The sequence below is a fragment of the Megalops cyprinoides genome, chromosome 1 (genome assembly GCF_013368585.1).
Source record: "Megalops cyprinoides isolate fMegCyp1 chromosome 1, fMegCyp1.pri, whole genome shotgun sequence".
Classification (NCBI taxonomy): Eukaryota; Metazoa; Chordata; class Actinopteri; order Elopiformes; family Megalopidae; genus Megalops; species Megalops cyprinoides.
Genome location: NC_050583.1, coordinates 36,569,446 through 36,591,733, shown reverse-complemented (window position 1 = coordinate 36,591,733; position 22,288 = coordinate 36,569,446). Strand labels below are relative to the sequence as shown.

The 22,288-nt window shown below is 38.4% G+C and overlaps 3 protein-coding genes across 5 annotated transcripts; 1 reads left to right on the top strand and 2 right to left on the bottom strand.

The window, feature by feature from the left end:
* Window positions 1-2: 2 nt before the first annotated feature.
* Window positions 3-2,852, bottom strand: LOC118789731 (zinc finger protein 500-like). 2 transcript variants are annotated; one of them, XM_036546310.1, is made up of 2 exons: window positions 2,340-2,852; window positions 3-1,495 (listed from the first exon to the last, which is right to left on the bottom strand). In XM_036546310.1, exons 1-2 carry the CDS (start codon window positions 2,527-2,529, stop codon window positions 519-521), a joined length of 1,167 nt encoding a protein of 388 aa, XP_036402203.1. In that variant the 5' UTR covers window positions 2,530-2,852; the 3' UTR covers window positions 3-518. The 2 variants fall into 2 exon arrangements, with proteins under 2 accessions (XP_036402203.1, XP_036402212.1); XM_036546319.1 differs by having other exon boundaries at window positions 3-1,492.
* Window positions 2,853-5,362: 2,510 nt separating this feature from the next.
* Window positions 5,363-9,522, bottom strand: LOC118783352. Its single transcript, XM_036537219.1, has 3 exons — window positions 9,247-9,522; window positions 8,076-8,575; window positions 5,363-5,515 (listed from the first exon to the last, which is right to left on the bottom strand). The coding sequence occupies exons 1-3, from the start codon at window positions 9,437-9,439 to the stop codon at window positions 5,363-5,365; spliced, it is 846 nt and encodes a 281-aa protein (XP_036393112.1). The 5' UTR covers window positions 9,440-9,522.
* A 2,589-nt stretch (window positions 9,523-12,111) lies between these two features.
* Window positions 12,112-21,208, top strand: LOC118789843 (cytosolic sulfotransferase 3-like). 2 transcript variants are annotated; one of them, XM_036546534.1, is made up of 8 exons: window positions 12,112-12,372; window positions 14,424-14,584; window positions 16,687-16,806; window positions 18,201-18,301; window positions 18,571-18,697; window positions 18,886-18,983; window positions 19,767-19,941; window positions 20,212-21,208. In XM_036546534.1, exons 2-8 carry the CDS (start codon window positions 14,452-14,454, stop codon window positions 20,322-20,324), a joined length of 867 nt encoding a protein of 288 aa, XP_036402427.1. In that variant the 5' UTR covers window positions 12,112-12,372; window positions 14,424-14,451; the 3' UTR covers window positions 20,325-21,208. The 2 variants fall into 2 exon arrangements, with proteins under 2 accessions (XP_036402427.1, XP_036402417.1); XM_036546524.1 differs by having other exon boundaries at window positions 12,115-12,372; window positions 14,450-14,584.
* Window positions 21,209-22,288: the final 1,080 nt, after the last annotated feature.

The window sequence follows — 22,288 nt, the reverse complement described above, 5'->3', positions numbered from 1 at the left end:
CATTTATGTAGTGTATCTGTTTTCAGCAGTCTAAATTTCATCAGTGTTATATTCATACCTACAGCAACTCCAGATTTATTCTATTCTGTAATGCAGTGTATTGTACACCTGCTCTCTGTGAAGACATTATCCAAATTTCTCAAGTTCCTCTTTGTCTTCAAACACAGACATAAGATGTCAGTGTATAATGTTTCAGTCATTTACAGACAGAATCCTGTTGTTTTACACAACATTCTACAATGAGTTATTTTCAAACTGAAGCTGTCATGTTTAGATTTAAAGAGAAAAATCTAACCATGATGAATGTGTGATGACTTTAAGCACTGATGAACGTTATATCTAGAGACCAGGCCTGAGAAACTGTGTTAAATACAACACGAGTCAGCAAATTGTGATAAATGGATTACAAACATGCAATACAATACAAAATGCAACACAACAGGCTTTCAGACTTTATGCCTTGTAAGTCTGAAGAAAAAAATAGCAGAAATCCAAACTGTAGATCACACAACTACTCTTCAGGATAACAATGCTTGTACTTTCTTGAGGTGTGAGGGAGTACGTAAGTGGACATTGAGATGTGTCCTCCTATTATAAGCCTTCCCACATGGAGTGCAACAATATGGTCTCTCTCCAGTGTGAATTCGACAGTGAACTTTGAGGGTGTCTGATCCAATGAACCTCTTTCCACAAACAGTGCAGATATATGGTTTCTCTCCCGTGTGAATTCGAAGGTGCGCATTTAGATGCCCTATTTGTTTAAAACATTTCCCACATTGAGGACAGCTGTATGGTTTCTCTCCAGTGTGAATTCGTTGATGAACTTTAAAATGTCCTGCATGACTAAAACACTTTCCACACTCTGTACAGCAGTATGGTTTCTCTCCTGTGTGAATTCGCATGTGCAGTTTGAGGTGGCAAGCGTGACTGAAAGACTTCCCACACTCAGGACAGCAATATGATCTTTGTTCATTAACTGCCTCAGGCTTGTCTTCAGACTCCTGTGTTTCAGATTGTGATGTAGGACAACCTTCCACACCACTGTCATTTGCACTGTTGATACTGTCTGGATTTCGATCAGGAATGAACACATCTGGGGTAGCAGGCTGTTCTGTCATGCCATAATCCATTCCAACAGGCTCTGCTTTAATCTGGTCACATACTATACTAAGCTGTGAGTCTGTCTCTTTGTTGTTAACAATTCGTATCTTGAATAGATGGGAAGGGTTGTTGGAGTTCTGATCATATTCACTCTTCATTGTGAATATTGACCCTGTTTCAGGTGCCTGTGTGTTGAGTTCTGATGTAAAACATTCATTGCGATCACTCGACACTGTTATCTGACCACCGTTCAGCTCCTCTTCTCCCTCTCTGGTTGGGTGTTCCTCAGTGAGCTCCTGTTTCTCTTCAGCTGGCATGAGCTCTGAGCTGCAGTCCTGCTGCTGTTTGGGAGCCTTTACACCAGAAAGAGGGATAGCAGTGGGCTGTTCACCTGCTGGAGGAGGGGGAAAAAACATGGGAGTAAGAGTTTAAGAAGAATGCCTGAAAAAGACAACACACCAAGTAGTTTTTGTATGCCAAAGCCATTTAATTGGACCGCTGCTCTATCAACCAATGTATATAGGCTATTCACGCCAATAAGTAATCAACATTTCAGTTAACAGATGGATGAAGTATTATCTTCAGGGTTTCTTGACAGCTTAACCTTTGATAAGACAACACAAAACCGTTGCCCCCACCCAAGGGTAATAAAGATCACTTTTGTAGCCCTTAATTACAGCAATATAGGACGTGTAACTATACAAGTATTTCAAGCCACTGCAATGTGCAGTTTATGTAACCTTGTAACTCTCTCAAAAATGCTGTGTTAGATTAGCTGGCTAGCAACAAGTAACTGCCAAAACCAGGAAACACGTGAGTAAATAAGGGACAAAACGTATATTGAAAGCAGGTGCTTCCACGCAGGTGTGATTCCTAAATTAAGTCATTAAAGTCGCGTAATGCTTATGCATAAAAATGCTAGACAGGCCATGTTCATGTTGCCCATTGTTTTGGCTACCATGGCTAGAAGAAGAGATCTCAATGATTTTGAGAGATGGGTGGCGCAGGCTTGTTAGGAGCTTCAGAGATGAAGACTGCTCAACTTGCTGATATTTCACCAGGAACAGTGTAGGTGATGTTGGCATGGAGGTGTACTGTCAATCCTATGGTTTTCGAAGAAGCAAAAAAAAAAAAAAAAAAAAAAAAAACACGAAAAAAAGACGGTTCCGAAACCGATTCTGGTGGACCATAATCAAAAATCGATGGGGGGGCGGCATGTCTGAAGATGGAATACTCACTCTGCCAAGCTATCTCAGCCACAAGTCCAACTTCACGCAGCTTACATCTCAGATTCTCGTTTTCTTTCTTTATTCGGGCAGTTTCCTCCTGGTACTCAGACACCGTGTCTCCTACCACCTCTAGTATCTCTTGGACAGCCACCATTAACCGTTCGGTGAGGAAGGTATTCAGAAGCTGCAATTTAGTCATTTCGGTTGAAATTAGTCTAGCTATCTAACTGGCCTATCTAGCTACGGAGAATCGTATAACAGTTAGTTAGCTAGTCTAGCTAACCTGAATATAAAAGCGATAGACGGTCACACAAAAAAATCAGTCAAGGTTCCTCCTCTTCGACCAGATGGTTTGTTTGTGTTTCTTGCAAACACGCTGAACTTAAACACTGTTTTAACCCACATGTATAGCTAGTTAGTCCAGCCGAGTAACGTTATTTGTTGTGACGGAAACGGAAACCGTAATGGTAAGGAAACTAACTTGGCTGACATTGTCTAGCTGGCTGGCATTCTACCGATTCTACCGATAATGTTCTCACAGCATAACGTCGTCTTCTTTAATGTTTTATAACTTCAAAGGGGCATTATCGCCACCTACTGTACTGGAGTTTTTCTCTTTGCCAAGGGTGTGATAGTTTTTTCGCATGCGCTTTAAATGTTCAGATATGCAGTTCAATAGACCACTGTCTTCCCTTAACTATCTGTCTATTCAAAACACAACTTTAATTTTTTTTGCCTTACAAAAGGGGCTTGATCAGTCATACGTGGTTTCGGTGCAATGATTTCCACTGCCAAGGAATGCAATGATTTGCAGATAGACATTACCAATGGTGATAGGGCTGCCTTTTAAAAACACAAACATTGCTTTTCATTAAATTTGTTCATAAAATGCTTGCACAGGCTCAGTGCAGCTGAACTAAAATCAATTATTGCAGTTATGTTTGCAATTTTATTTGGTAAAACTTTTGTATTTCAGTTTCTTGAAATCAGTCCCTGATGGATCCCATTTGTCTAAATTTGTTCTTTTGTGCTAGGGAGCACATGATTATTGGACACTTAAAGTGGATCCTGTTACACCCTTTCTCATTTTGAGAAAGTCAGGTTTATAAACAATGCATAGCACACACGGGCATAACATTTGGCACTACTTGTGATTATGAAACTTGCTTGCCCTTTCTCGCATTTAATACATATTCCTGATAGACAGACACACCAGGTTGGGCAACTTGAACTTTGCCATCACCCCTGAAGTCCTTGGCATGCTTGATGCAAGAAACCTGACACATTCATGGTCATGTTTTTTCTCTTTATTTCTATTGTTTAATTTGTGTTATTTCAAAGGCTTGTTTTCTGTCTATTCAGTTTCTTTTTTTAACTACCTTTGCTTTTCCCTGCATACAACCAACAAATGTAGATTAAACTTGGAACACAACTCTTCCCAGTCTCCTTGCTATGGTTTGCCTACACTGCTTCTCACTGGCATTGTGACAAACCTGTCACACACAGTGGTACAGCAGAAAGCTTAGTTGCATCGTGACTGAATGGACACGACTCCATGTGACCTCTCAGAATTGGGTTTAATATGGGAGTTTAGATCTGCCAATGCATTCTGAGGACTGCCTCCCCAACATGCTTTGTCTTACAAATTGTTATGGAGGATGTGCCACTTGCTGGAGAAAGCTGTTGTCATAAATCCTGTGTTGTTACACCTTCCCTCCATGCAGTGTTTACATTGAGAGAGCCATTAGATCTAACCTAATATGGTCGAAACGACATTACAAAAAAACTAGCCGGAATGAATATAGGGCCATATGCATAAACCCATGCACACAAAACAAAAATTACATATTGTTTTCTTTATGGTAAAATCAGAAAAAAATGACATTTTTAATTGTTTAAAAAAGTTTTAAAAATATAATTATTATTAAAAATGTTGACAAACACACTGCAAAAAATAGCCCTTCAAAAATAAGAAATAAAATAATTAATACAAGGTGTTTTTTGCTAGTAATAAGTGAAAAAATCTGCCAATGGAACTAGTGGAAATACACAGATATTCAAGATGCACCGTCTAAAAACAAGTCCTTGTAGCTCAAGGAAATTTTGCTTGTTTGGTGACTGTCTTATATTAAGTGTAAAGAGATATTTTGACTTGAAAAGAGACAAATATGCTTGGTGAGATTTGGATTTTTTGCAGTGCATAAGTCTCACTGTGGACTTTCAGATACATCACGTTCAATTAAACTGATTAATTGACTACTGAAATTTGCTCATGCCACATGCCTCAGTTTTGTACAAGAGTCTTTGGACTCTGGTACCACTCATCAAAAAGACAGTCCATTTGCAAGACTATCAAAGATAAGAACATACGTAGCTCAATGACAAGAGCTGGCCATCCAGCAATTAGGCTCATCATTCTGCCTATGGTCCAGATTAGCACTGCTTTAGCATAGCCTGGCCTTTATTACTCACGACAAATCCCAGTAAGTTACTGTCTGCATTTATGACTGGCAGATGTCATTTATAAAAAGCACTTGGCTTAATTCTATATTTAATCATACAAACTTTCTTCAGAAAAGTTGTAAGTAATACTGTCAGGAAAAAAAGACCACACACATGAATATAGCTGCGCACATCTGGAGTATGACTCTTGTAACCCCAATATCTACACCTCTCCTCCAAGAAATTGCACCTACCATCCTACCATCCTACCTTACCTCTCTCATGTAATTAACTCATCACTAACCTCTGGCATTGTCCCTGAGTCCCTTAAGCAGGCAAGGGTCCACGTACTAATTAAAAAACCCACTCGGAACCCCTCACAAGTCAATAACTGTAGGCCAGTCTCCCTCCTCCCATACCTCTCTAAGGCACTAGAACGTAATGTGTTTAGTCAAATCTTCCACTTTCTCACTGCTAACAATTTACTTTACCCTAACCCTAATCTGGTTTCAAAGGTAATTGGTGTCACTAATGCACGTCAAGCTGCAAAAGCTGCCTCTCTCTCTTCTGTTCTTATCTTCCTAGATCCATCAGCTGCCTTTGACACAGTCAACCACCAGATCCTCCTGTCTGAGCTGTCGGCCCTGGGAATCACTGGAGCAGCCCTGGAATGGTTCTCCTCCTACCTCAGAGGTCACTCCTACCAGGTCTCCTAGCAGGGCTCCACTTCCTTGCCCCAGTTCCTGAAGACAGGTATTCCACAGGGATCAGTGCTGGGACCACTCTTGTTCTCTCTACACCAGAACACTTGGAGAGGTCATAACAGCACAATGCCTGTTGTATCATTCATATCCAGATGATATATACCTATTCATTTCCTTCCCTCCCAAGGTGGACATCACTCCTCAAATATCAGCATGGCTCACTGATATCTTGGGTTGAGTGAACAAGCAACAGCTCAAACTGAACACTGACAAGACTGAGATAGTCTACGTCCCAGCAAATATGTCTCCTCCAAGGAACCTCTCAATTTGCGTTGACAATGCAAAGGTAATGGCAAGTACAGCTGCCAAAAACCTAGGGGTAACCTTCAACAGCAATCTGTCTTTCAAGGAACATATCGCAGGCACAATCAGGATCTGCAGATTCCTTTTGTTCAACATTAGGAAGATCAGACCATACCTTTCCACATACACAGCCCAAGTCGTGCTCCAGGCTCTCATCCTGACTTGTCTGGACTACTGCAACTCACTGCTTGCTGGCCTCCCGGCATATGCCCTCCAACCACTGCAGCATATCCAGAACACAGCAGCCCGGCTGACGTTCAACCTCCCCAAGCAGACCCATGTGACACCTCTCTTTGAGTCCCTCCACTGGCTACTGGTTGCAGCAAGGATCAAGTTCAAGACCTTGTTACTAACTTTTAAGGGATTCAATGGATCATTCCATACAAGGCATGATCAAGGCCTACAAACCAGTAAGAGCGCTGTGCTCTGCTACCTCGGGTCTCCTCTGTGGTCCAAAATACAAGGGCAGCAACTCTCGGACCTGCCTCCTCTCAGTACTTGCTCCACACTGGTGGAATGAGCTTCCTGCTGAGATTCATCAAACAGACTCCCTGGGTGCAAGAGAAAAAGCTAAAAGAGAAAGCTGAAAATTCATCTCTTCAAGCTTTATCTCTAGTCTACCTAACCTACCTCTCTCTCTATCCTACCTGTCGCTATTTTCTATTTAAAAAAGCACTCTACACTAGTTTAGCACTAACCGCAGTATTTTACTGACCTCTAGTTGTACTTTTTGATAACTACTTTTAGCATTGTGATGCAATGTAATGTAATGTAATGTAATCCATAAATGACATACTGACGCCAAATTGATCACACAGACTTATCAAGATGTGTCTGGGAAAGCAATAGCAGCTCATAAGCCAGCTATTATCCTGGGCAAAAAAGTCAGCTCAGTCCCTAAACATTTTTCCCTGAAAAATGCGTGGATCATCGAGTCATCTAATAAAGGTAATACAGCCATGGTTGAATGTCAATGAGTACAGGTACTGGACCTTTTTAGAGTCCTACATTTCCAAAAATGCACAAAACCTGAATCTGAAAAATTTGAATCTGGAGAGCTACATGATCATATTCACACACACAATCATAGGCTTGCGGGCCTCACTATTAATTCAAATCTGCAATACAACAGCATGGCCACTAGGAAAGGTTCATACTTCAGGTCAGGAGCTCACATAGTGAAAAGTGCTTTTGCACATCAGTTTCAAAGTCTATAAATCATTACTTTGATGTAAATTTTAACACTCAAATTTTTAAATCAAATCTGTTCATAAGATTATTTGATAAATGCGCTCCCAGGTGTCTACCCAGTTCTCTACTCCATTTAATCTCTTTACATTAGTAACTTCCAAGCTGTTTGCATCATGTCCAAGTTTAGTGTCATCAGCAAAACTGTTTTGCTCCTACTCTCATTATTCTTGTCCACGTTTATCATTTCTAATGGTACCATTTTTCTTCCCCACTCCTGATCACACCAAGCCACCTCCCACTACATTATGCCCTTTACTTGAGATTAACTCATTATTATTAAGAGTGTCCCTGATCAAGAAACTTGTTCTCTACATGCTCAACCAGCCAAGCAGAAATTAATTCAACACAGCAAAGCTTGAAAATAATCTGAAGAGACTGTTGAAAGATTTGACTGTATTTAAGACCCAGTCTTCCATCTAAAACCACAGACAAAATTTCACATATGCACAAATATTTTGTGTTCCTGTCTGCAATGACAGAAAAACACACAATGAACTCCAAATTTTAAAGTATACATAGTAGATCTTATGGATTGTTATGCTTGCAGATTTTTAAGACGTGAGTGGGTACGTAAGTGGTAATTGAGGTGTGTCCTCCTATTGTAAGTCTTTCCACAGTGGGAGCAACAATATGGTCTCTCTCCAGTGTGAGTTCTACAGTGACTCTTGAGCGTGCCTGATTCAATGAACCTCTTCCCACAAACAGTGCAAATATATGGTTTCTCTCCTGTGTGAATTCGAAGGTGCACATTTAGATGCCCTATTTGTTTAAAAGATTTCCCGCATTGAGGACAGCTGTATGGTTTCTCTCCAGTGTGAATTCGTTGATGAACTTTAAAATGTCCTGCATGATTAAAACACTTTCCACACTCTATACAACAGTATGGTTTCTCTCCTGTGTGAATTCGCATGTGCAGTTTGAGGTGGCAAGCGTGACTGAAAGACTTCCCACACTCAGGACAGCAATATGATCTTTGTTCATTTACTGCCTCAAGCTTGTCTTCAGACTCCTGTACTTCAGATGCAGGGAAACCTTCCACAATACTGTCATTCATATTATTCATCCTATCTGGATTTACAGCAGCCTGCTCTGTCATGCCAGAATCCACTCCATCAGGCTCTGCTTTAATCTGGGTAGATACCATACTGGGTTGTGAGTCCATCTCTTCGGTGTTAACAATCCGTATCTTGAATAGATGGGACGGGTTGTTGGAGTCCTGGTCATAGTCACTTTTCACACAGAATGGTGTCAACAATGACCCTGTTCTTTCAGGTGCCTGTGTGTTGAGTTCTGATGTAAAACATTCATTGCGATCACTTGACACTGTTATCTGACCACCGTTCAGCTCCTCTTCTCCCTCTCTGGTTGCATGTTCCTCAGTGAGCTCCTGTTTCTCTTCAGCTGGCATGAGCTCTGAACTGCAGTCCTGCTGCTGTTTGGGAGCCTTTACACCAGAGAGAGGGATAGCAGTGGGCTGTTCACCTGCTGGAGGAGGGGAAAAAAAAACAAAATATAAAACAGACTGCCTACCATAAAAGTGTTAATATTGCTAAATTGTTCATAGTACACCAATGAAAAGCAAGCTATTGTGTAGTCTAATGTAATTATATAAATTAAGGGATTATTGCATGTAAAATCAACAAGTCTCATTATCATATTATCTTTGTGCAAATGACACTGATATAGACACTATTACATTATTACATTATTACCTTGTTGGGTAAGGGTGTCATCTAAGCATTATTTGTATGCTTAGATGACACCCTTACCCAACGTAATTTGTTTGTATTGGACATTTATCCTCTATTTTATATAATTGATTACCTAAACAGTTTAGTACCTTTCACAAGTGTATAACAGCAGAACATACCACCTCCTGGTCACAGCTCCACCTCAACGTTTTTTAATCAGAAATTCTCAGCATGTAAATATGAAGATCGAGGGTCATGGCAAAAGCAAGTTGCATTTCCACATAGTCAGGTAATGGGCTCACATATTAATTCATGTAGAAACATTAACTGACAAAATATGTCAGTAGTAATAAGAATGACCACAAACAAAAATTAAGTAAATGAGAGGTAATGTTAACTGCATAGCTATACAGAAGCGTCCTGAATGAAGGGATGATGAGGATGGAACGAGCAAGCAATACTCACAATATTGCCAAGCTGTCTCAGCCTCAAGTCCAACTTCACGCAGCTTCCATCTCAGACTGTCGTTTTCTTTCTTTATTCGGGCAGTTTCCTCCTGGTACTCAGACACCGTGTCTCCTACCACCTCTAGTATCTCCTGGACAGCCACCATTAACCGTTCGGTGAGGAAGGCATTTAAAAGCTCTAATTTTGACATTGTTGGCTGTCATGTAGGGCTAACAAAACAACTATGCAGAACCCCAAACTGCTTCTACTTAGCAAGCCCACAAAATGACACGGGACAGCTCCAACGAGCTAACAAGAAATGTTCATACTCTTCTGCTAGCTAGCTGGCATCCACCGTTTTTCTCGATAGCTAGCAAACGTTTGCTAATTCTCTCAGTGTTCTGTTTTTTACATCCAATATCTGTCAACATTTGCTAGTAAAACATAGCTATCCAGCTGCCTAACCACGCAGCTCGCCCTCAATTACGCTCAAGAAACTGACGCTGTGACTGTCGCGCACGCTTTCCACGGTAAGCGTCACCGAGTGCCTCGGTCACATGGGGCAGCATTTCAAAGAGACCGTAAAAACCAAGATCAAGGGCTCTTCATAGAAAAAGTGTTATGATATTATTGAACCAAAGTGATATAACGGAACTCTTTAAGTACGGCTAATAAAGAGAAGCCGGAACTGCTTAGGCCGACCATGGAAAATTTATAGACATATGTAACTAGATAAGTGAACAGGATCTTTCCATTGTGAGCACGGAGGAACCGCGAAGCCACAGATATTCTATACAGTGTTATTAAATATCCGATATTGTATATTCTACTATATTCTCTAAGTACAGAACATCTGTGGTGAATCTGGCCACACTTCCGGTTTGAATTTGCAGACCTTTTCCAGTCAAAATAAAAGTTCTGTTGTGCCTCATTGTTTTGGAGATTAAACACACACACATTGATTGAGACTTTTTTTGCGCCACTATCGTGTGTGCGAGGAATCAATTTAGTGATCCTAATAGCATCCTTTTTATGTATACCGTCTCCTTGACTGAGCCAGGATTGGGATTCAGGAACAGCATGATTGGCTTTTAAGTCAATGCTTGCTTTTATTTTTAAATAGTAGTAAAAGAAATTCTACTCACTACTAATTCAAAGAAGTTCCTCAGTATCTTACCAATCTTTGGATTTCACATTTTTGTTTGAATAACTTCCTATTAACTTGCAGAACACTGGATTCTCCTCTGTAAGGCCTATCAACTCATCCTCCTCTGCCCAAATGTGTGTAATTTGTTTTTCATAAAACAAAAAGAGAACCAAACCAAGGGTTTCTATTTATTGCTAGGATGTGGATTTCAGGTTTAGTCTGTTTCACTTCATACACTTAGATTAAACCACATTCCTTAATTGCATGTATATCAGCTAGGTTTAGTAAGAAACAGAACTATATTGTCAGCACATAATGACATCTTATGTGATTGTGCACTAATCTGAGTGTTTGCCTTATCTAAGTGTAAAAGAATCAATTCATCATTCATAGTTCTATGGAAAAGCAAATAATAAAATTCTAAAAAAATTCATCAGTTTGGCTATCAAGGCCCAGAGAGCAAAGAGATTCATTAACATTTTCTATTAGAATTTCAACTTTGGCCTTACTAAAGACTTTGGGGAGTGTGAAGGAAAGCCTATACATATCCTCCAAAAACTATTTGATGTGTTGAATTGTCAGCTGTATTGAATGTTTACTTGCATAATTGAGCAAGCTCTTTTTAATTGTCTTCTCATGTGCCAACTTAGATCTGACTTAAGCTTCATTTAAAATCAGGTTAACTGTGATTGCAACTGTAGTTGACCAGCCATTGGTTAATGAGGCTCACCTGCGCATTCAGAAGCTTGTTAAATATAAGTGTGTTGCTGTTGCTAGAAGGCTCATGTCTTCAGCATTTTTGGTTGGCTCAGGTTGGATTTTTTTCATTTTTTAAAAAAATTATATTTAGTAAATTCTACTCCTGTCTGTATTTCTTTAGTGCGAGAAGTATCAACCAGCTTTTCCACATATGATGTTAGATTGGGATCACATTCTCAGCAAAAAAGGAATGAAACAAAGCTGAACCTAACACATAAACTACTGGACTACAATTAAACTCGATTAACACACACTAAAATACTCATTTACAGCCATTTTTCACATCCTGGTTTGCCTGCTATTTAATGTAAAATGAAAAAACCTGACTTAACTCCAAATGTCCTAGATAGCTAATAAGCTTGAAAATAACTAACTAATAGCTAATAATTAACTAGCAAGCAGATAACTTTGAGTGTATGAAGTCTTGCTAACTAGCTAACTTAGTACAGTGTAGAAATGTAAGGCATCCCTGAGTATAGGAGAAACTGCTGCTTCACTGGCAGCAAATCCAAAAAAAGTTATATCATCCACATCCAGGGTCACAAGCCAATGTGCTGCAACAAGTGAAATCTGCATTCCAGATTTGGCTTCAAATTACATGGTGACGAAAGCAGGACCAATAAGACCAAAGTTTACTACCTATCTTGCAAACAGTTTTTGCAAACAGTGGTCATGGTTGTAGATGTCACATTTTCCTCTTTCTGCAGCACATATGTAGTTGACCACATGAGGGAATTGTTTGATGGATATATCATACAGTATGTGGGTTTTATGAACAGGAATAGTTTGGGTCTGGTGCGATTGCTGAAATAGAGAAGAGCAATATACACACAAAAGCTCTCCACGAATGGAACTGGGGCAACTTTACAGTCAGTCAACATACTCTTGAGTTCAAAGTTCAATGAAAGCCATTATAGTATGTTTTACCTTTTTTCTTGGACTTTGTGTTTTTATTCTGCACCCTATGCATAAGAATTGTAGAAAAAACAGAATACAAAAAGAAAATATGTTCTTGAGTAGATTTCCAAAAGATAAGGAGGAATGAAGGGGGCGGGAGAGAGAGGGTGAAGAATGTAATGCAAAAATAAACAGTGGAAACAGCAGGGGTGGGGGAGTCCACAGAAGAAAAGGAGATAGGGATACTGTGGGAGAGAAGAATTAGAGCTCCACAGAACACTTGGTCATAGAAGGAAGTATTTACAGATACTTTAAGGGACCAGAGTTGAAACCAACAGCAAGTAAGTTGTTATTAGAATTTTAATATTCAGCTGTTTAATATTTAATAGAAAAAATTACATAATAAGGTATACCATATGTACATGTGTATGTAATCTTAAGTAGTGTCTACTGATGCATTTTTAGATACTGTATGTTTCAACTGTATTTTATGTCTGCTCTATTGTACTGGAACATACACATAAAAACAACATAAAGTAAAACAATTTGATGATAAGTAAAAGACTTAATTGAAAGTTTGTGGGGCATCTTTGCATTCAGCTTTCAAAGGTCACTTTCATGGAAATTAAAAATATTAAAATGGATTATTTAGGAACCTGATGATTTTGCTATATTTTAGTAATAGTAGTAAGAAGAAGTTAGTAGTAATTAGGGTGATAATATGTCCTCTTTTTCCCAGACCTAAAAAATGCGTCTCTAAAAGAGGACATGTCCAGGAAAAAGAGGACGTATGGTCACTCTAGTAGTAATATGTTTTTTTTTTCCACAAACAAAAACTCACAGTACATATTTCCTTGCCTTCTGTATTTTGTATTTGTGTATATACACACACACACACACACACAAATATATATATATATACATATATATATATATATATATATATATATATATATATATATATATATATATACACTCTCCTTGGACATTGTTCAAGGTGAAGCTGAGTACCAACAACCCCCTAGCTGTGTAAATGATATACCAGGGGTTTGAGTGCTATAACACTTTTAAAAAAACAGATCCATAGTTGGCTAACCTTAGGTTAACCTGCTACATAAGGCAGGGAGAGTGAGTAGATTTAACAAGTTTTATTGATGACATGCAGCAGTATTCTGCCAATCAAAGTAGTGCTGCTAGGTTCTCCAAGTGATGTCATCTGTCAGGGAAAAAAATACAAAGCCATGATGTAACATGTATAAAATACTTGAATTATTTTGGACTCCCAAAATAAATGAATGAATGAATATATGTATAAGCAAGATAAATATGTGATGACATTTAGAATTAAAAGAAAACACAGTAAGTGTAAGTCTGGAAATAAGTCTGGAGCTGGTGTAAATCCTGCACTGACTGAATCCCCACTTGCATGCAGAACAGTGGTAAATGCCTTTTTCTACAGCATGCATGCAGTTAACCACGTGGACAACATATTTTTTGCTGCTGTTGCTTGTGTCCTGCTCAGTCTTGACTGTATGTCCAGTCATTTTGTGGTACTAATTTCTCATTCCCATATATCAAGACAAATTCTTTGAAAAAGAAGGACAAAATACAACCAAGACAGTGTTGTTGGATTTTGTCCATGAAAATGTAAACGGCAGCAAAAACAAGTCTATTTGCAGGAGAAAGTGACTTTGTGATGATGTATATCACTTTGTGATGATGGCAGAAGGAATACACAGAAACAATACAGTGCAAAACTGGCTTCCACAATGTGCAGTGTGATCCTCAATGGTGTGTCCAGTGGTCATTGGTTTGAACTTCTCCAGGCAGGTTCTTCACCCCCCCGTCTAGGAAAGGTCATTTCATTACTACAAGAACATTAAGGGATGTTCCCTGGAGACACAGTTTCGGCAATGTGCTGTCAAGCCCAGTGCATTAGGATACTAATCTCTTCATCCAAGGTCTGAAGAAGTAATATCTGGCTGTTAGTGTCTGGCCTCTTTTATGGACTTTCAGTGTGAAGTAATGAGAAGTATTTCGCCGACCTCATGAATTATTTAATGAGATGGGCCATTATTTTTATACACATAGACTCAATTTTACATTTCAATAGCAACTGTAGGAGGAAATTAAGAAATTCTCAAAGTGATGTGTATACCAGGAGGACACACTAGTTTTGCGAGTATTACACTCCTATTAGAGGATTTTGTTGTGGGTTAATCTGAGGGTAAATGTGTTTGGTAAAAAGCATATCTGAAAAATGTTTTATTGTCTGAAAAGAGCCTGTCTGTCTGGTTTGTATTTACTCTTTGTGTTGAAGCTTGACTGTAATGGAAGGTCTTCATTGGCTTGACCAATAAAGTCATTCATAAATCCTCTCTCTCCCTCTCAGTTTTTTGTCTCTGTCTTCTTTGTCAGAAATGAGTGGGAGGCCAGAAGTATTTGAGTTTGAAGGCATCAGCTTGACTCACTTTTTCACAGATAACTGGGAGAATGTGAAAAACTTTAAAGCTAGACCAGATGACATACTGATAGCCACCTACCCCAAAGCAGGTGAGTTATGGCTTTTTTAGATGCATTTTTACTGACACACCTTAGCTGTAATTGTACAAATTTGATCCAGTGTGTGGCCTCTCAATTGATTTTTGGTACCATCTACACTCACATTTTGTGTGAGATTGTCTGCTCATTTTCTCAATAGTTTATGAAGGAGGAAGAAATGCATATGCTGTTCTTATTCCTGTTTTTGAGAGACCAGAGATTAAATATTGCAGTTGTGAGTCTTATTATTTGTGAATTTGGTATGTGTCATGAGAGGCACATAATTGTTTTTTTTCCAATATGAATTTTCAATGATATGTGGCTCTTAAGTAGAAATATGCATTATGAAATGTATTGTCTTACTATGGTGTTTAACCTAGGATAAACACTTAATTTCAGCTTCATACAACTTGGCTAATGCAAGTCTGTGTCCAGCACAAAATATTGTCCTTTTACAATACAATCTGATCTGTGTACACAAAGTCTCTGTCTTCTCCCCTACAACTATCTAACATACTGTATCTCCCAACCTGATGTATTTTGTTTGCTGAAACCTGCTCTTAATTGCATGTAGAGCACAATACCCAGTACACTGCTCAGAAATAAAGGGAATGAATGGTGTCTGAACCTTAATGTATAGTTATATTCTCTATTGTGATGTGCAGTAAAGCAACTGGCCTTGTTAACTTAATTTCAACCTACATGCACACATGTTGATAGTGTATTGATGACAAGAACTTTAAACTGTCCCTTTCACCTTAGTCTGAAGAGAAATATGAAAACTTTCTCTTCTCCCTCAAGAATATAACCATGTCACTTTGTACTTTACCCTCAGAGATCAGATCAGATAGCAAAGCTTAGGAGTAAGAACACAAATTTGTGTTTCTCTCCGTTATGTCCTTGTAAAAGCGTAATGGTGACAGGTAATACAGCCCTGTGTCCACCTTCTCATATTCCCATATCCTGGGCTTTCTAAAACAGCACATTCTACTGACAAGAATTACATCCTTACAGGACAATTTGATTCTTATTAGCAGTTGATGATTAAAGGAAGAAATTATAAATGAATAGAATGAACATAGATACATGTTTTAAACTGTGTTTTTCTCTTACGAAATTGAGAAATGTTCTTAATTAAATTCTTCATGAATAGAACAAAACATTTTTGAATACAAAATATTTTTATACAGTCTTGTAGTAAATAAGATAAAACTATGACTCATGGTACTTGTTTGTCAGCACAATGTCAGCACAAGTGTTACCTCAATCATAAGTGTCTTTCTAGCTTGCGTTTGCTTTTTGTCTCCTTTGTTCTTCATGATGCCTTCCCTGTCTTATAGAAGCTTAGTCTTTTCTTATTATGCACCCTTACCGCATAACATGTTGTGAGTGAGCCCAAAATAGTTCTTATGAGCCCATTCCTCAATTCATACATGCAAAATGATTAAACAGGGTTAGGTACAGGAATGAGTGTTTTTGATCGTTTTGATCGAAGCACATGATTGTTATGTTAGCCATTCTTATAAAGGGAGTGCACTGTGTAACCTTGGAAAGGTGTGGGTGCAGTTTTATTGGGCTCATCTCAGTTTATAGACCTCATTCACTCTACATATTTTAGTGGATCACTCCCTGATTCTGACTTTTTACTGCACATTATCTTAAGCTAAAAGACTTTTCCCTCTGCATTAATGCATAAACACGTATAGTGGTTCAAGTGAGGGTGTGCCCTTGCCATAAAGCAGAGCAGAACAGAAAAACTTTTCTGCACTATGCTTTCGAGTATTTTTATTTACTGTCAGATCTTATTCCACATTATATCATCATATACTGTGTTTACGGAAAACCGAGCTGTTACAACCACTGAAACACTGGCATGTCCATAGTGTGATGGCTGACTCATTTATTGTGTGGTCACTGTTCAGTAAGTCAAAAGAATGATTGATTTTTAATTACATATATTTTGCCAATTACAGAATGATGTTGGCATCCTTTGTGAAGATCCTTTTGTGAGGGGCTGTTATGAGATAAGCAGTATTGTACAGCTGTGCACACAGCAGTGGCAAATGAACAATCAGTTCATACATTGTCATAATTACACTTTATTCCTCACGCAGGCACAACATGGCTGTCAGAAATAGTAGACCAGCTGTATTTTGGAGGGATAGAGGGGCGTACTATTCCCCTTTATGAACGAGTACCCTTCCTGGAGCTCTGTGGTGCAGGATTTCGGCCAGGTAAACTAGAGGGAAAGTGTTTGTGTATATGTATGAGAGAGAGGAAGAGATACAAGGGATTTCTTGGTCATACTATTGACACAATAAATGGTAAACAACAAACCTTGCGTAACAGAAAAACAGACATATTATATCTTTTTTCAGGGTGTAAAAATGAAAAAATATTATTCTGTACACTTACAGCTTTGTACAATGTAATGTCATATTTTTCACAAATTATTTTTATTCTGATTTCTTTATTTTGTTTACTATTCAATAAATCAAAAGGATCATGTTTATTCATAAGTAATATAATTAATATATTACTAATTAATGTACATTCAGTAATATAAAAGTCATATGAATTGAATAAGTGTTATATGTAGTGTAAAAAAAGATATGTTTATATTTAGAAAATCTTCATGCCCACTTTGAAACATGGCAAGGGGTATATTGTGTCTTTGGGTGATTTTTGCATGTACAGATCCTATACCCCTTGTTATAATACAGGAGACATTGAACTCCAAAAAACTGTATGACATTTTGGCCTAAAGAAACTCACGTTTGGCCAAAAACCATGTTCCAGTATAACAATAATGCAAAACATTCACACATATCTACTCATTTTCTCAGTTGGCCATTGGCATTACATTCATTTCACCTCAGCATGATATGCAGTTGACAGTTCCGAAATTGGGCTGCATAATTAGCGGAAAGCATGAGAAAGTAGTTCACAAGCAAAAAAAATTCCAAAAGATCTAAAGGATCTAGAATAATTGTGACTGGATCAATTGTCAAAAATCTTGAGAATCTTGTTCTCCATTCCTGAGAACTGCCAGAATGTCATTAACTGCTACAGAAGCCATGAGTTGTGACTTGGATTTACTAATTGCAGGGGTAACTATGAACAGAGTACAGAATACAGAATAACTATGACCCTTGTGTTTTTAGGAGTAAATTTCATTATTTGTGAACAATATGACTTGGCTCTCTGCAGTGCTGTCAAGATTTAAGTATAGCATTTAAGAAGAAAAAATATCCAATACTTTATTTATTTGTATCATATCATGCATTTTGTTTATAGTTGTTCAGGTGTATGTATGTGGAGAGCCATGTATCTGTGTGACCCATACTGCAATTTTTCAGTCAAAAGAAATGATAAAACAAATTGATCAGCCTCAGCAGTTTTTTAAATCTCCCTCTCAAGCACTGTCAGGTATGCTTCATGACAAATAAAAAAACTTACAAAATCAGGAAGCAAACTGTGATATAGCTTGCATTTTACAAACAGCAGCAGTGGTGCAAAATAAAATGAAATTTATTTTAATAGGTTTACTCATAGCCGCATTAATATTTTGTTCTGTCATTCAAAGCCTAATACAAGCTAATAATATTTCATGCTTAATCTCTCTCAGGAACAGAGGCTGCGGACAATCTCCCTTCTTCTCCTCGTCTCATTAAAACTCACCTGCCTGTACAGCTGGTCCCAAAATCATTCTGGGAGCAAAACTGCAGGGTACAGCTGGGATTATGCATGCTTAAATGGGATACACTGGGCTCTAGTAGGGAACAGACTAGTAAAATGAGCTTGAAAGGAGAGGAGAGTATCGATATGACAACCAAGGAGAAAGTACTGGCTTACAACAGAGAATCGGAGTAAATTCTTAAAGCAATTTTATACAAGTTGGATGATGGAATTTTTCAGGAAAGCAATCCATGTTAAAGTCAAATTTATAAAGTCCAGCAAAGTTAAATTGAATAATATAAACTCTTTACCTCTCCTAGGTGCTATATGTGGCCCGCAACCCTAAGGACACCATTGTGAGCTTCTATCACTTTGACAGGATGAACCAGATCCAGCCAGAGGCAGGACCCTGGGATGACTACATCCATAAATTCAACTCTGGGAAATGTGAGTTCACCTCTGTTACTGAGAGCAGATACATCTCTCTGGGCATCCAGATGGGGACACATGGCCATTCAAAGTGAAACTTTATTACCTGTTTATCTCAATGATGCACCTACATAACACAGCAGTGGTGTATTTAGTCCTGTTAGTCAACCTATGTCTGTCTGTCTCACTGTCATTCTTTTTTTCAGTGGTGTTTGGTTCCTGGTACGACCATGTCCAGGGGTGGTGGGACCGAGGAGAGAGTTATCCCAGGATGCTCTATCTTTTCTATGAAGACATGAAAGTGGTCAGAACTGCCACCATTAATACAAATAACGATGGCAGTCATTATGATAACTATTATGAGGACATAGAAAAGACGACATGGTTGAGAAAAAGTTGAATGGTGAATAATGACACTGATCATTGTTCCTGATTGATTGATTAATTTATTGATTGATTCAATGGTGCCCAGCTCATGTGGGCTTACAAAAAACTATTTGCAAATAGAATGAACAAAACAAAATACAGTGCAAATCATGAACATTATATAGTGTACATACATAAGCACATGCACACCTGTAACGTACACGCATTTATTGGCGCATGCATGCCATACATCCATCCCCACATATACAGTACCTGAAAACACTCTGGTAGTGACCACTGTATTAATCCCTGCTGGATTGTGCCTAAATGCATGTATCCATGAATACACACCCACACATGCATGCAGGGCAGATTGGTCAGCAGTTTTTGGTCTTCTGGATTTTTCTTTGCTTTGGAGCTCTGATGATGAAGAGATACTCACCTACCACTACCTCTAGTTTATTTTGATTTGTGGTGGATTGCTAACAGAGTTGGCTTTTGCCCGGTGTATGTCTGTAGAAATTATACATTAATAAGCTGACAGAAGGTACTCTTTTCAGGGTTTAGCTCGTAGGTTCTTACTGCTTTAAAGTGTTGTCTTGGGGACTTGCATCCAGAATTTAAGAAGTGTATTTTAAATATTTATTATCAAAGGAATTTTGCTTTATACGTACCATATCAAGTGTATCTATTGAATGTGTGGCCCATTTCTCTCTGTCAGGACCTCATGGGTGAGATCTCTCGTATATGCTCCTTTCTTGGTCTATCACCATCAGAGAAAGAGCTACAAAGAGTGACAGGGTTAACAAAGTTTGAGGTGATGAAGGAAAACAGTATGGCTGACTACTCCTCCATTGGTGTGCTGGACCAATCTATCTCTCCCTTCATGAGAAAAGGTAGAGGAAAATATGTTTTACTTCATCATTTGCTACACATCATTTACTTAATTTTGCTGAAAATTATTGAACAAGCAAATCTTTGACATGGTTTTTTTGTTCTTCCTGTATTTCTCTGTGGAATATAGCCTTTTATTTCATATTCTACAGGTTTCACTTTTCATTAATTACCATGTTATTGTGGCATGTTCATTGCCTTTGCATATGACATAATAGTATGACATTCTATAAATTGACATACATGTCATATCAATTCCTTGTGTCTTTCAGGGACAGTTGGTGATTGGAAGAATCACTTCACAGTTGCTCAGAATCAGGCCTTTGATGAAGAATACAAGAAAAGGATGGGGAAGAGCACTCTGACTTTCAGAATGGAGATCTAGGAAAGGAGACACTGACTGCGCTTTACCCCCCCACACACATTGCCACTGCACTGATCCTGAGCTGAGAATGCATATAAAAATGTACAGCAGTTAATTAAATAAACATGCAGCTCCTTTATGGACTGTTTAACTAACATTCAGGCAGAGACATAGCTCAAGGCTTAGTGGATATGTGTTGAACATTTTGTTGTTCAGTTGTTCAGTTAAGATATTACTAAGCAGTGGAATATTCCTTTGTGCCACTCAGAATATAGTTCCCTGACTCCTTATGTGACAAATGTAATCCCACACAGTACATTCATTGTGTCACAGCATCAGGGTCCTCACTAAAACCAAGTGAATTTTATTTTTATAAGGTTGTACATTATTCTTATTCTCGTACATGGGAAATACCAGATTTTCCGGCAGCCAGATACATAGAATAAGGTATCTTTGCCAGATAGATAAAGGTTACCATGTTCCGGTCTACTACATCATTAAAAATGCATTGCCAGGATGACCTTTCTTAGCTTTTTCAAGCACACTGTCTTAATTTCTTCTCTTTTCTGCCTTTCCCGCCATACCCAGAGTCATGTATCACTGACAGGACAATAACCCATCAGACACCTCACGCAACATATAAACCATGCTTTACATTAACAGAACAAGAAAAACTAGCTGCATGCAAGCTGTTTATTGGACAGTTAAATATTTGACCTCCAATTTATCATTACGAATAGATAAGAATCTAATAATAACAGATACAGGGATGATGAATTTATCACATTAGCTATGCACAACGTTAATACAAGTGACATCGATATTTCATGGCAACCAGCTCTTCAGTTAAAATAACTGGCTCACAGAAATTGATGGCTAGTTTAAAAAATTTCAAAACACTTTTATTTCACTCTTGTACTACAATTTTATATTTTTTCTGATCATACTTTAATGTTTCAGATGCAATTGTAATAAAAATTATAAAAATGTCTTCACACATTTTCTGGGAACTACTCATTTGAAGAATGTGTTTTAGATGTATGTCTTTTTTAACTTGTCCATTTCCAATTCCATTTTTCCAAATGTAAGTACTGGTATGAATATGACCTCACAGCAGATTAAATAGTGAGTGCAAATAACACTTCTTATGCACACCCCTGTAAAGCACCATGAAGCACCAAATGCATAAATAAAATCAAAGGGAAGCCTAATACTTAAGTATCAAATCAAACTCAGTCAAGTCATCATGTAACTGTTTCAGAAGTTGTTTTTCAAGAATACTTAAAGACCGTTGAGAAAGGAAACTGGCTCCTGTCTGGTTGCTTTTTACTGGGGACCTGTGTACATACAGCTGGCACCTAATGACAGTTCAATGCAAAAAATGCACTCAGACTGTAATTGTGGGATATCAGTTAACAAGCAACATGACATTTACCCAAACCAATAATCAGACTATAGCAGTTTGGTCAAGCACAGGTAATGGCAGAGGAGGGCAAGAGCTGGCTGAATTCATTGTGGTAGTGAGTGCTGTTGGGCCAAGGCAGGGAAGCATGAAGCACCTCTTTGTACATTGTCATTAACAACAAGGGTAGGTACCTGCCACAGATTCACTGAGGATAGCAGTAACTGACAGAATGAGGCAGCTCTGTGAGATGAACACATGGCTCCGGTGGACGGCTGAGAGGCACTCAGCTGTTCCTGCCTGAGGGAGATGGGGAGCTCACAGCACAGCAGAGAGCTGGGCCAGGTGATGAGACCTGAAATGTGTGTGTGTATCTATAGAGTATCTCTGGTACTACCCAGAGGCATTAAGAAAAGGTTTCTTTATACAGCCCAAAAACAATTCTATGCATTAAAATTTGGGGCACAGGGCTACTCAGTTGAGGGAAGGGACTGGAAATGATACACTAGACATAGTGAATGCAAATGTGTCAAATTCCAAAGAAATTAAAAGGAATTGCAAAATAGCACATACAACTGCTGAT